We start from the raw sequence: 12988 nt of genomic DNA on the forward strand, positions 1-12988 counted from the left end.
CGTTTTTCTATACCCTGATATAATGATTTTCTCCCACATATGATGTATCTTTCTTATTAGAGTGAAAGAAAACAGGTAGGGTGAGTGTGAAAAGAGGAACCTACTTTATTGTGACTACACTCTTATCTTTTAAGCGGTTTTACTCTTTCATTTGTTTTTTTCTTTTTCACTTCAACTTTTTTTTTCTTCTCTTTCTTTTCCTTTTTCTAACGTGCGGTTAGATTAGTAGAAGGTTACCATATTTATTGCCGATTCAGCAATTATAGATAAACCAAATTTCTTGCCAATCGCTTGTAAGCTAAGGGGTTAACGCATCGCAAGCGTGGGGACTGAGATCGCAGTCCAACCTCGTCTGACTTGAATTTAAAACTTGCTCTTTTCATTTGCCACGTTTCGAAAATGCAGGAAAAGAAATGATGTTCCAATCCCTTTTTCCTTCCCTTTCCATTGTTTAATTTAAGTTGGTGAAAAAATATAAAACGGGGAGGACAAAAACGAGACAAGAGTCCGTGTATTAGAATTATCTTGTCCTTGGAGCTGCAATATTGCGCCAGTTTTGTGTCTCGAAGAAAGAATAAAAAACATATACCGTTGCAGCTGAAACTACGCCGTTGAAAACTAAGGGTCGTTAAAAGCATAGTTCTTTGGATATTTCTTTTCTGCCAACGTTTTTAAACGTAAGACAAAAGTCGCTACAGGTGTAGTTCTTTGGCTATTTGTTACCCACCAGCGTTTTAAATGAAAACCAAGTTTCGCAGAGGCGTAGTTCTTTGACGATTTATTGACTACCAGAATATTAAATGAAATTAAGGTTTGCAGAGGCATAGATATTTGGACATATGTTACTTACTAGCGTTATAAATAAAAACCAAGGGCCGTAAGAGGTAGTTATTTACACATTATTATTACCCACCATAGTATTAACCCTTTATTTGGCAGCGTTGCTGTCAAGTAACAGGCTTTTTATATTTTGAGCTTGTTTCGACATTAATGCTTCTAAGCAACTCCTAAACATTCGTTGTTTTAGTTATGAGATGTTCATGAAGTTTCAATAATTACCAGTAGAATAGCTCAAAGGCACACGTGTCTCTTATTTCTTGACAAGCCAAGCAAGAATAATTTTTGACCGTTCCATTTGGGAAGGAAATAACATGTGTGGAGAAAACTCAGTTCTGCGCGTTCTTCGACAATGATAAAAAAGTAAGTTGGCAAACAACAAATGACATTTTTATACTATACTATACAGTGTGTTGTTACCTGAAGTGCAACATCCTATATTTTTTTACATATTGACAGATTTTTTTGGTAGGTAATTAGCATTCAGGGTACCCCGTTTACTTAAATATAACCCTTCAGAATTTTAATTTTTATCCCCTGGATATTTCAATGCTTGCCAATTAAGTTACTTGAAAAGTTAGAAAAGGTTATGGAAAAATAAGGTTCGTAGAAGAACAGTTCTTTGGACATTTGTTATCTACCAGCGTTATAAATGAAAAATAAGGGTCGTTATACTTGTCGTTACGTGAGCATTTGTTATCTTCCAGCGTTTTAAATGAAAAATAAGGGTCGTTAGTGATAGTTTTTTGACCCTTTGTTATCTATGAGTGTTTTAAATAAAAACTAAGAGTCGTTAGAGGTATAGTTCTGGTAGTGCATACTTATTGACTACTCCAAGAAATGAAGTCCTGTTCTGCGGAATTGATGCGGTCCCTAAGAAAAATCCTGTATGAGTTATACCAGCGGTTTTCAACCTTTTTGGACTTGGAGTCCTTTTCAGTGCATGATTTTTCTGGCGGAGATCTGTTTGATTCGAGGAGCACTTTTTGTATACAATTTTTATGGCGGAACCCTGTAGGCCTCTTTTTTTTATTTATTTACCTATCAAATTTACTGATTTATTTTATTTTCCTCGAGTCACAGAGGAGCCCTTCGGAAGTGCACAGTGAGCTCCAAGGGCTCCGCGGAGCACCGGTTGAGAACCGCTGAGTTATACCATTAACTGACTAAAAACTTCACAGGCTGTTTCAATCCTTCTCCAGAAAAATAGATTGAAAAATTATTATGGGCTATAAAAAAGCCTAATTTATAATTTAATTAACGATTTGAAGAAAAAAAAATCAATTATCACTCAGATTTATTATATTTAATGAAACAATATTCTTGAGAAAAGGTCCTTGTGTCTATTTTGTGACTTTCGAGAGCAAATTTTTGATGAAATTCAACATTAAAAAGAGATTATGTGATTCTCTAACGGAGAATATGCATTGATTTCATTGGTAGGAAGAGATTCAAATCTTTTAGTGGACGGACAAAGTTTTCGAAATGAGTTTTTCTCTCTCTCTAATATCATTCAGAGTTTGTGTAGAAGAAAATTTACATGGAAAAAAGCTATATAAATGTGGGAACTTTTTTCTCTCTCTAGCACTACTAATCTGCTCTGATAACTGCTGTTTTCCAGGCCGGAGGAAAACTACCGTTTTGTTGCTTTTTTTTTTTTGTACCTCCTTCTAGATTAGAAGTAGCGTCGCCTTCTTCCGTTTCAAGGCTCTTTTTCTTTTCTTTTTTCTTCTTCGAATGATCCAGGGATTCGTCACTGCGTTTTCTTTCATCCTAAAATAAAAATTGTGAAGAGACATCTTTCTTCTTAAAAGCAGACACAGCCAAAAAAAAAGAATAGAAAGACATAAGAAAAGCAAAAAAGCATAGCGTAGAAAGATGGCAAACAGTGAAAAAAGACGTATATGTCTGTAACCTCCCCCTGTGGATACACATAAATTTTTATTGTAGTGTCATCGTGGGAACTGAGCGGATTTGTCACTCTTTATGGTGTGATTTTCACCACGAAATCTTCCACTTACCTCGGCTGAAAAACCTTCGACCAGTATAGCGACCAATAGATTGAAGAGCACATAGTTCCCGAAAGTCATCAGGGCGACAAAATACAGGGCAGCCCAATGGGAAGTTCTTTCCATACCATTGAACAGGACAATATTCCAGTCTTCCTGAGTCAATATCTGAAAACGTAATCTCATTTAGTATTTACTATTCATTGTCGATTACGTTACGTACGTAATAGCACATTGTCAATTTGAACGCAGACGGGACGATTGACGGAATCGGGACCTCTAGAAACTTATTAGCAATACTGTATTTACATACAGTAATACCCCGAAATTACGCGATAGGAGGGACCGGTGATAACCGCGTAAGTCGAATTAACTAAAGTCGGGGTATGATTTTACCTAAAAATACATTAGTTAATTGGGACAAAAACTTGTACAGAAACTATCGTTTCCTTCTTACTATGGGTGAACAGTAATATTATGGCACTTTGCTATAACCTCTTACGATGTAACTTGAATTGTGAATGCAATAAGGTCCTTAATTACTTAGTTTACAGCACAAAAATGTGCATTTTTCCCAGCAAATCACGTAATTCCGGAATCACGCACATCAGGATAGCGTAAGTCGGGGTATTTCTGTATATGAATAAATTATGCAGAAATGGTGGAGGTTGTCAAATACTATCGTACTTTCTGACAACATTGCAAGATTTACGTATAAATCGGTAAATTTTTTCGAGTAGCGAGCACAGTAGAAATACTGTGCGAGTACTCACGTAGAAATTCTCACCTCAGACAAGCATTATTCTGCTGGGCCTAATTCAAATGGGTATCGATCAAGACTTCGTGATCAAGAAAATAGGCAAAAGCAACAAACACTTTTGGGTGCCACATTGAGCAAATAAGTTTGAGATTGATTCAAAACGCTCAACTAAGTTAGTTTTCAAACTGTAGTATGCCTCGTACATCAATGACCCACACCGCGATTGAATTCAAAACATTACTGATATTCTCTTTATCAGTTTTTTTTAAATCAAAAAAGCAGTCCTGATTTGAACGAGGTTCCGCCATCCTTCACTCTCGCGGTGTTTACTTGATTCATTCAAGATATTACTTGAATCGATGCTGGTCAGAAAGGAATCAAAATGATGCAGAATTTTGAGTGTTTAGACGTTAAATTCAATTGATTTATGGCCACAGGATGAAAAACTTCAAGGGCAATAGTTTTCTGGTTTATATAAAATTTGCTTTGTCTGTTACAACTTGAATCTTCTTGGAGATGGGTTGAGCAAAGGTCGTAGATAATCAGATTACTCTTTGACTTTCTAGAAATTCAATTCGTTAGACTCATGGTCGTGTTTAGGCACAGAGTTGGTGAAATTCAAGGGCGGAAAATTTCGATTCATAAAAAGTTCAAGCCTAACTTGAACGTCGTCGAAGTTGGGTTGAGCAGGGGTCAAAGAATGCCTAACTGTACAGTATCGTAAGAAATCAAAAGCATCTCGAATGTATAATAAGATTACTTTGAATTTTTAGGAAATTCAGTTCGATTGACTCGTGGCCGTATTTCGGCATAGGGTGGAAAAATTCAAAGGCGAAAACCTCTTCAGCCAAAAAAAAATGGAGAGTTTACTATTGTTATAACTCGAATCTCCTAAAAGATGAGTTGAGCAGGGGGCCGTAGAATGTTCGAGGCACTGAAACGTAAATCTTAAAGATCTACGAATATATCAAATAAGATCACTTTGACCTTCCAGAACTACAATTAGATGGACTCATGGCTGTATTTCGTCACAGGCTGGTAAAATTCAAGGGCGAAAAAATTTCGATTCATAGAGAATTCAAGTATATTATAACTTAAACGTCGTCGATGTTGGGTTGAACAAAGGTCGTAGAATTGCATAGGATCGCCAGAAATCAAAAGCATCTACGAATATATAATCACTTTGACTTTCTAGGTATTCAATTCCCTATGCTGGAATTACACTATAAAAGTTTTAAAGTTCTTTTATAACACTTCAAAAATGCAACCAATGAACGTATTGGTTACATTCGAGCGAATTTAACCGATACGTTTATTGGTAAAATACGCTTATTTCAAGTTTTTTAAAAGATCCTTTATCATTTTAATTATATTTAAGTTTTATAGTGTAATCCCGGCTGACTCATGAGCGTATGTAGATACAAAGTAGGCGAAATTCAGGGGAGATAAAAATTTCCATTCATAAAAAGTTTGATCCCAACTTGAACGTCGTCGAAGTTGGTTGAGCAGGGGTTTAAGAATGCTTGACTGCAATGGATCGTAAGAAATCAAAAGTGTCTACGAATACATAATCATTACTTTGAATTTCTAGAAATTCAATTTGATTGACTCTTGGCCGCATTTCGGCACAGCGATTCGAGGACAAAATGAATTTCAAGTTCATAAGAAATTCAGGTCTGTTATAACTTGAACCTCCTCGATATTGGGTTGAGCGGGGATAGTGAGAAATCTAAAATGCTGGTCTAAAATGAATTTTTTTTTGTTACACTATCTGTCTCATAGGCCAGTTAGTAGCATAGCCTTTAGATATAACCTTGAAGTTGTTATAAAAATGTTTTAACAAATGTCGATCAAGATAAGATTTCGAAGACACAATCACCCACTAATAAAGAAAGGCAATCGTAAATTTTTTTTCTGCGAAATATACATTCATCAATTTAATTTCATATTTTCTATGGAATTTTTAACCGTTCCCAAATCATTAACAGTAAGAGATTAATTTTATGTATTTCACATTAACGAATTCATCAAGTTCCATGGAAAAACTGGATCAAACGATGATTTCCCTTCAAGAACGTATGTGTAAAAGCATCTTACACAAGGTCCAGGAGTAACGCAAAGCTATTTGGAGTGTTATACTCTCTCATTTTTTTCAAAAAAATATTTCACCTTAAAATCTTTTTTATTGATTGTGATAATGCTATTGTAATCAATGACAAAGATGCAATTGCAGAAAAATTATCTGGTGGGATTATAATGATTCTCAGTTTTGTATTATATATCATTTGGAATATTTTTGCATGAAAATTTCAATATTTCTCTTAAAAATAATCCCACAATAGCGTCATTTATTCTTAAACATGCCGAAATCTACTCATCTACCTAAGTAGATTCTTTTGAGTTTCTCAACATCAAATTGGATAGATTCCTAGATGTATTTAGACACGGCGCGGCAAAATTCAAAGGAAAAAAAAGCAGGGGTCGTAAGAATTCTCAAAACTGTGGTGACAAATGTACTGATGAAGGAGTGTTTGATGGAGATTTTTAGACATAAATTAGATAGACTTATGGCCGTATTCAGGCACAGGGAGGCAAAAAATTCAAACGCAAAATATTTTATGTGTATAAAAAAAAATTTGAGTCTATTATAACTTTAATCTCTTTGCAGTTGGATTAAGCAGGGGTCGAAGAATGTTTTTGATGCACAGGATCGTGGGGACTAATGTACCGATGAAGGTGCTTTTGATGGACAATTCTAGACATTAAATTCGATTGATTCATGGCCGTATTAGGACACACAGCTGCAAAATTCAATGACAAACAATTTTCAGTTCATAAAAAATTTAAATCTTGCATAACTTGCACCTTTTAGAAGTTGGGTTGAGCAGGGGTCGCACTGCAAAAGGTCTTAAGATTTCTTAAAGCTGAGGTGGACATTGCGTTGATGAAGGTTAATGGCCATTGAATTAAATTAACTCATGGCCGTATTCACCCGGTGGCAAAATGTTTTTGGTTCATAAAAAAGAAACTTGTCTGTTATAACTTTTAATCCCATGAAGTTGAATTAGGGATCGTAAAATGTTTGATGCACGGGGTCGTAAGAAATTCTTAAAATTGTGAGGACACTGATGTGAAGGCGTGTTTCATGGATATATTTTTTTTTGTTTAATACATGAAGACGTTTGGTGACACGACATCTTACCTGGAATACGGTCACCGTCGCCCAGAGAAAATTGTCGAAATTCATTCGATCGCAGTGACAGAGGATGTCCTTCTTTTGTAGCTCTTCGCAGGTGCACAGTTCGGGTCCCTCTCCGCGTATGCAAAATCTACCTCCGAATAAATGCATTCCTAGAAGGCTGGCAACAAAAGATTCTGTTAATTGGCTCGCCTTTGTTTCTACTAAATATTTAGTCCGTGGAACCCTCTTTTATCATTCTTTTGCTCATTTAGCTATTAAAAATTCATATAATAATTTTTTGAAAGTCTGAATGTGCCTATTTGCATCTGAAAAATCTTACGAGAAATATTTATTTTCCTTAACTTAATTTAATTAAGCGATTTTTTTAAGAACTAGTTTCAATGATGAAGAATTGTTTCGCTTTTGATATCTATCATAGCTTAATTTAACTTGGTGGAAAAATACCTCACGCTTATCTTGTTATTTATTATTATTTTTTTTATCTTTTACTCAATCAAAATATTCCGTAATTTTACCCAAGATGATGAAATTCTTTCGGATATTGCAGGATTTTTTTCGCTTTGAATTCAAATGAATTTTTTTAATGAGCATAAAAGTAAATTTATTTCAATCCCTAAATGAAAAAAAAAATTATTTTTTAGTTTCGGTTTTTTCAAAAACAAAAAAAAGGATCGTGTTTGCTCATGAGCGAAATTAGTTAATTATATCTTGAGAACTACTAAAACGATAATAACATGGAACCAACTTTTTTTTTCTTTTATGTGCCCTATTTTTATTACGTATATGCCCTACACTTTTTTTATATTTTCCTTCATGGGGAAATAAAAACGTAAACTTTACGGTAATATGCGTACATGGTACATGTTTTGAATTCTCGTCTTGTTCTTAAAGACAAAACTATTTCTTGAGTTTTCGTCAAAGTTGTGATTGAAAACATTTATTACCTATTATATTGTAAGAGCTTTCATGTTCAGTTTGTGATAGTGGGATGGAGATACATCCCTTGCAAATTTCTTCTATGATTTGTATTGCCATACAGCATTGTATAGCAATATAAACTTTTCTCAAAGTTTTGAAAGTAAGTGGAAATCTGCGTGTGATTCGAAAAATAAATGATGAAAATGTTAAACTTTTTGATAATACATTAAAAAGACGCAAAAAAAAAAAAAAAAAAAATTAAAACATTAGGTTCGTGATTCAGTTTCAAGTTTTAGAGTCAATAATCCGAGACAAAATCATCGTTATTGATTAGTTTTGCCTTGTAGTATCTATTTCATGCATTTTTTCTGTGGTCTATTTTAGCTTGCATCTGCACCTTAAAGACAAGCTGAGACAACAATTTAAAGACCAGAAATTCGATATATGAATCAGAGGTGCATTCGCCTAATGCTATGCTACAGGAACGTATTTTTTAATGTATATTTAAAGTTTTTTTTCGTATCCTAATTACTATAAAACTTTAAGACCATGAGAAACATCGAAATCATAGTGCACATCTAGAGCCACGTTGAGGCTTCACAAGAAAAGGCGTAAACAAAATAAAGATATTTTTGTAAAAAACAAACAAAAAACCCCTTTATATAACTATTATAGGTAGTAACTTTAAATTTTTCTGAAATAAATTTCCTGTGCCCCCCCAATGCCAAACTTTCCAGTTCATTAGTAGGCCACAAAGAGGGATCCTGCATACACTCTTGTTCGCTAGCGATAAAAAATAGGCGTTTTGAGAAATGAAGAAACCTATTTTTAAGATTGTTAACAACTACGTAATGGAATGTGGAGAGAGGAAATAATAAAATCAGAAGGGGCAGGATTTTGGAAGTGGGTATAAAGTAAAAAAAATGAGCAGAGAATGATAAAGATGAAGAACAAGAAAAGCGATAAGAGAAGATAGAAAGAAAGGGAAAATATGATGGAGAAGACCGGAGAAGAAAGCAAGAAAGGAGAAAGAAATCAAGAAAGAGAAGAAACAAAAAGTGTGCATGTGAAAGCAAGGGCCAGAGTAGGAGAAAAATAAGTAAGGAAAGCCGAAATAAAAAAGAAACAATGAAAGGTAAGAGTGAAAGGAAGATGAGTACAGAAATAAGAAAGAGCAGAGAAGAATAAAGGTAAGGAAAAAAAAGACTATTAAGAATAAAAAGAAGAAAGAACGAGATGGAATTACAAAAGCAAGAAAAAAAAGGGAGGACAGAAAAAAATTTGGGAAGATAGATTGGTGGAATAAAACAAAGAAATAAAGAAAGAGACACGGAAGGAGAGAGAGAAAGAAAGAAAGGAAAGAATATAAAAATAAGGAGGAAGGGTGAACACGGCGAGAATGAAAGCAACAAAGAAATAGAATAAGGAAGAAAAGCAAGAAAGAAAAGGGTGGGAGAAATGGAGAAAGCATCAAAAGACAATAGCGTAATATAGAAAGCGATGAGTGAGTTAAAGGGGAAAAAACTGTATTGTAAAGAGTGAAAGGAAGAAGTCAGAAATGATATGAAGGAAAAATAAAAATAAAAGAGAAGATACAAAGAAAGGTGTATGAAGAGAAGGAAAGAAAGGTGAAGAGAAAGAAAAATAATGAAGAATCACACACAGGGGGAGCGCGTTTCGAGATACTCGACGAGTCAGCTCGGGTTAGTCGGGGAGAGCGTATTCGAGAGAGAGTAAGCTCGGGTTGGTCGGGGGGAGTGCATTCGAGATTCGACGAATTAGATCGGGCTGATCAAAGAGAGCGTATTCGAGATTCAATGAGTCAGTTCGGGCTGGTCAAGGAGAGCGTTTTTGAGTAATTTGACGAGCCATTTCGTGTTGGTAAAGGAGAGCGTAATTGAGATACCCGACGAGTTAACTTCGGTTGGTCTGGGAGAGCGTATTCGAGAGAGTAAACTCAAGTTGGTCAGGGAAAGGTGAAGAAGAAAAAGAAAAATAATGAAGAATCAGGGAGAGAGCGTTCGAGATACTCGACGAGTCAGCTTGGGGGTGGTCGGGGAGAGCGTATTCGAGAGAGAGTAAGCTCGGGTTGGTCGGGGGGAGTGCATTCGAGATTCGACGAATTAGATCGGGCTGATCAAAGAGAGTGTATTCGAGATTCGACGAGTCAGTTCGGGCTGGTCAAGGAGAGCGTTTTCGAGTTATTTGCGAGTAAACTTGAGTTGGTCAGAGAGAGCGTATTCTAGAAACTCGATGAGTTTACTCGGGTTGGTCAGGAAGAGTGTATTCGAGATACCGAAGAGTTTAAGAAACTGAAGAGGAAAAGCATAACGGAGACGGCTGAATGAATATGTTCCTTTTATTTTGTCGGCTTCTGTTTGATTTACAAGGCGAATAAATCTTCTAACAATCAGCTTGTTGAGAGCGAAAACACTCGTACTACTTTCCTTTTCCCCTCATTGAAATACGAATACACTTATCCTTACGCATATTACTTGCAAACTACAGAACAAATTGGGCGTAGCAAATTCGTGCGCGTCCGAGAGTAGTGAGCAAGGCTCGATGAATTAGCTCAAATTCCGTTAATAGACCTGCTTTGGATAAACCCTCTTATTATCGAGACAAGGACCTGGCATTGTCCAATCAATCGAATCACTTGATCTTCGATGCACTTCCGAAATGAACCGATTTCACACAGCGATGAAATTCGAGTTCAATTGGTCGATTGGCTGCTGAGAACTCCGGTTAATTAATTCAGCGTTGAGCATTACCGAATTATAATATCATACACGTATATTTTTACACGCAATCATCATATCCGTTCACAGTTGTATCGTTTATAATCATTGCAAAGGCTTACAAGGAAAAGGTCCCAGGGTAACGTCTTCAAAAAGTTTTGAAAAAAATACCACTGATTCTACATATTTAAATATGCACAAACGTACGAAAAAAATATCCGGTGGAATTATTCCACGTCTGACATATGGGTTACTCAAAAAAAAATATATATAAATAAAAAAATAAATAACTATATATATATATATTGAGCGCCGATAGAATGAATTAAAAAAAATCATGAAAATTCTGGATTTCCACCACTTCTGGAATTATTTCTCTCATTAATTCTGAATTCCCCTCAAAATTCTGGGATTTTTTCTTTCATTAATTCTCCCCAATTCTAGAATTTTTACCTCAACTTTGAATTTTTTCATCTATTCTAGGATTTTCTTCTCATTAATTCTGAATTTTCCTTGGTAAATATATATATTTTCTCAGTATTCCTGTATATTTTGGGTAGTACATGAATCTTTGGATACCGATTCCCCTCCCACACAAAAGGTATAAAATCGGAGCTAAAGTGCCCCGAAATTATTTTCGCACCATGCCCCCCGTCTGACAATGGCAGACCTGTATCAATTATAACAAGGTGTTTAAAATTGAAGCACTGATCAAGTTCTCACGAGCATGAAATCGGGCATGAGACTTGAGCATTCATGGGGGAGAGCACCATGGTGGTCGCGAGAAAAAGGTTGAAGATGGCTGTGTTAAAAAGTATTCACGTTTGAAATTTGAGACCGTACTATGACAAAGGCTGTTTTCGTATTTTGCGAACCAAACTCTGAGCACGAAATCAACGTTCAAATAAAACGGAACGATAAATAAATCAATCAATCAAATATGAATAACGGTATATTCCTGTACATATCAATCAACGTGACTCACGACTAACAAATTATTTTCTTCATCTTTCAAGGAAACATACAAAAAAAAACTCTGAGTGAAGGATAAAGAGTCGATTTTCGAAGCAAACACGGCGACTGATCCCGATAAATCATTTCCGAAGAAATGATTGAATGCTTATAACAAAGAAAATAAGAGGGGGAGGGAAACTGTAGAATATAATCGAGCTACTCAACTCCTGCAATGAATATATTTGTGATGTTCTTTTCTTCAAAAAATGAAATATAACAGAAATCCATTCGAAAAGATCAAAGGAACAAAAAACAAAAAGAGAAAACATTCGGAGGAAATTCAAACGACGTACGAAAAAAAAAAGAAAAAAATTCCAGAAAAAAAAGTAGATTTTCTCTGGAGTTTGGGGAGAATAAATTTAAAATATGACCTTTAAAATGTTTCGTAAAAGGAAATATCTAGGGCAAAAAAAGAAAAGTTATTTTACCTACTTTTTTTTCTTTTTGCTTGAACCAAATGCATGCAACAGGCGATAAAAAGCTTCTCTTTTTCAATTTTTTTTTTGGGATTTTCTTCCACTCTGGATCTTATCGAAGAGGAAAAATATCCTTTACGTGTACCTAGCGGCACAAATGACAAGAATCGGTACCATTTCACCGTTCACTGCGTTTAGAGTACCGAAGGATATTCTTTTTTAAAGGTTAGGTAAATTGGAAAGAATGACGTAAAAGCAGTGAAAAAATCGAATAAAATATGTATACTCTATACCTAAATATATATATATTATTTCTGTCCATCTTTATTTACAAGGAAAGGGTCCCAAGATGACATCTTTGAAAAATTATGAAAAAATTCAAGTACATTCATCTTACCCAGAAAACAATTTAAAAAAATCAGTTCCGAAGTGCAATTATTAAAACAGCAAAAATTATAAAAAATGACTACAGTTAGCTACTTATCACCTCTGGCTGTTCTTGGCGATATCTAAAAAAAATGTCTTTCCATACTCTTATAAAAAAAACAAAAAAGCGCTCCTTTTTCATTTCTTCCTTATTTTTCCCCCCGCTTTCTTTGTCTGTGCTGTACCTGATCATCTGTTGTTTGAATGACGTCTCTCTAAGATTTTTTAATTCATTCTTGGCCTGTATTGGCATTTAAAATATTCATACGGTATTTAAAATTTTTTCGAGTTACCCATGATTATTCCGCCGGTTCTATTTATATTTCTGTGCATATTTAAATGAGTAGAATCAGTGGTAATTTTTCTATAACTTTTTGAAGACGTCATCCTGGGACCCTATCCTTGTTAAAAAAAAAAGAACATTTTCTCTCTCTTTTGTCGATATCCAAATACAGTGTATCGCATAAATTCGTACATAGTTTAAAAATTCTAAAAAATTGAAGGAATTGGCACATTTGGATGTGGTTTGCTGAAGAGATAAAATAACGTGAGATAAGAGATGAATTTTCCCCTTCCCTGTAGCTCTGATATCTCTTCATTGAGCCAGTCTTCCGTATCTGTTGGATACATTTGTACTGGGAAAAAAATTATTTCAAATTTTTGTCGAT

The 12988-nt window shown here is 35.0% G+C and overlaps 1 protein-coding gene across 2 annotated transcripts in view; it reads right to left on the bottom strand.

Moving 5' to 3' along the window:
• LOC149067071 (voltage-dependent T-type calcium channel subunit alpha-1I-like) overlaps window positions 1–12988 on the bottom strand; it is a 313211-nt gene that overhangs the window by 42538 nt on the left and 257685 nt on the right. Inside the window, exons 13-15 of one of the 2 annotated variants that reach the window (XM_089252945.1) lie at window positions 6809–6965; window positions 2859–3014; window positions 2502–2610 (exon numbers count right to left, since the gene is read on the bottom strand). In XM_089252945.1, coding sequence (XP_089109071.1) covers window positions 2502–2610; window positions 2859–3014; window positions 6809–6965 — 422 coding nt within the window. The remainder of the gene's footprint in view (window positions 1–2501; window positions 2611–2858; window positions 3015–6808; window positions 6966–12988) is intronic. The other variant, XM_089252946.1, reaches the window with a different exon arrangement.

The sequence above is a fragment of the Pholcus phalangioides genome, unplaced genomic scaffold (assembly GCF_987345545.1).
Source record: "Pholcus phalangioides strain wild (caught in Gottingen) unplaced genomic scaffold, Ppha-v1.0 ptg000031l_1, whole genome shotgun sequence".
Taxonomy (NCBI): Eukaryota; Metazoa; Arthropoda; class Arachnida; order Araneae; family Pholcidae; genus Pholcus; species Pholcus phalangioides.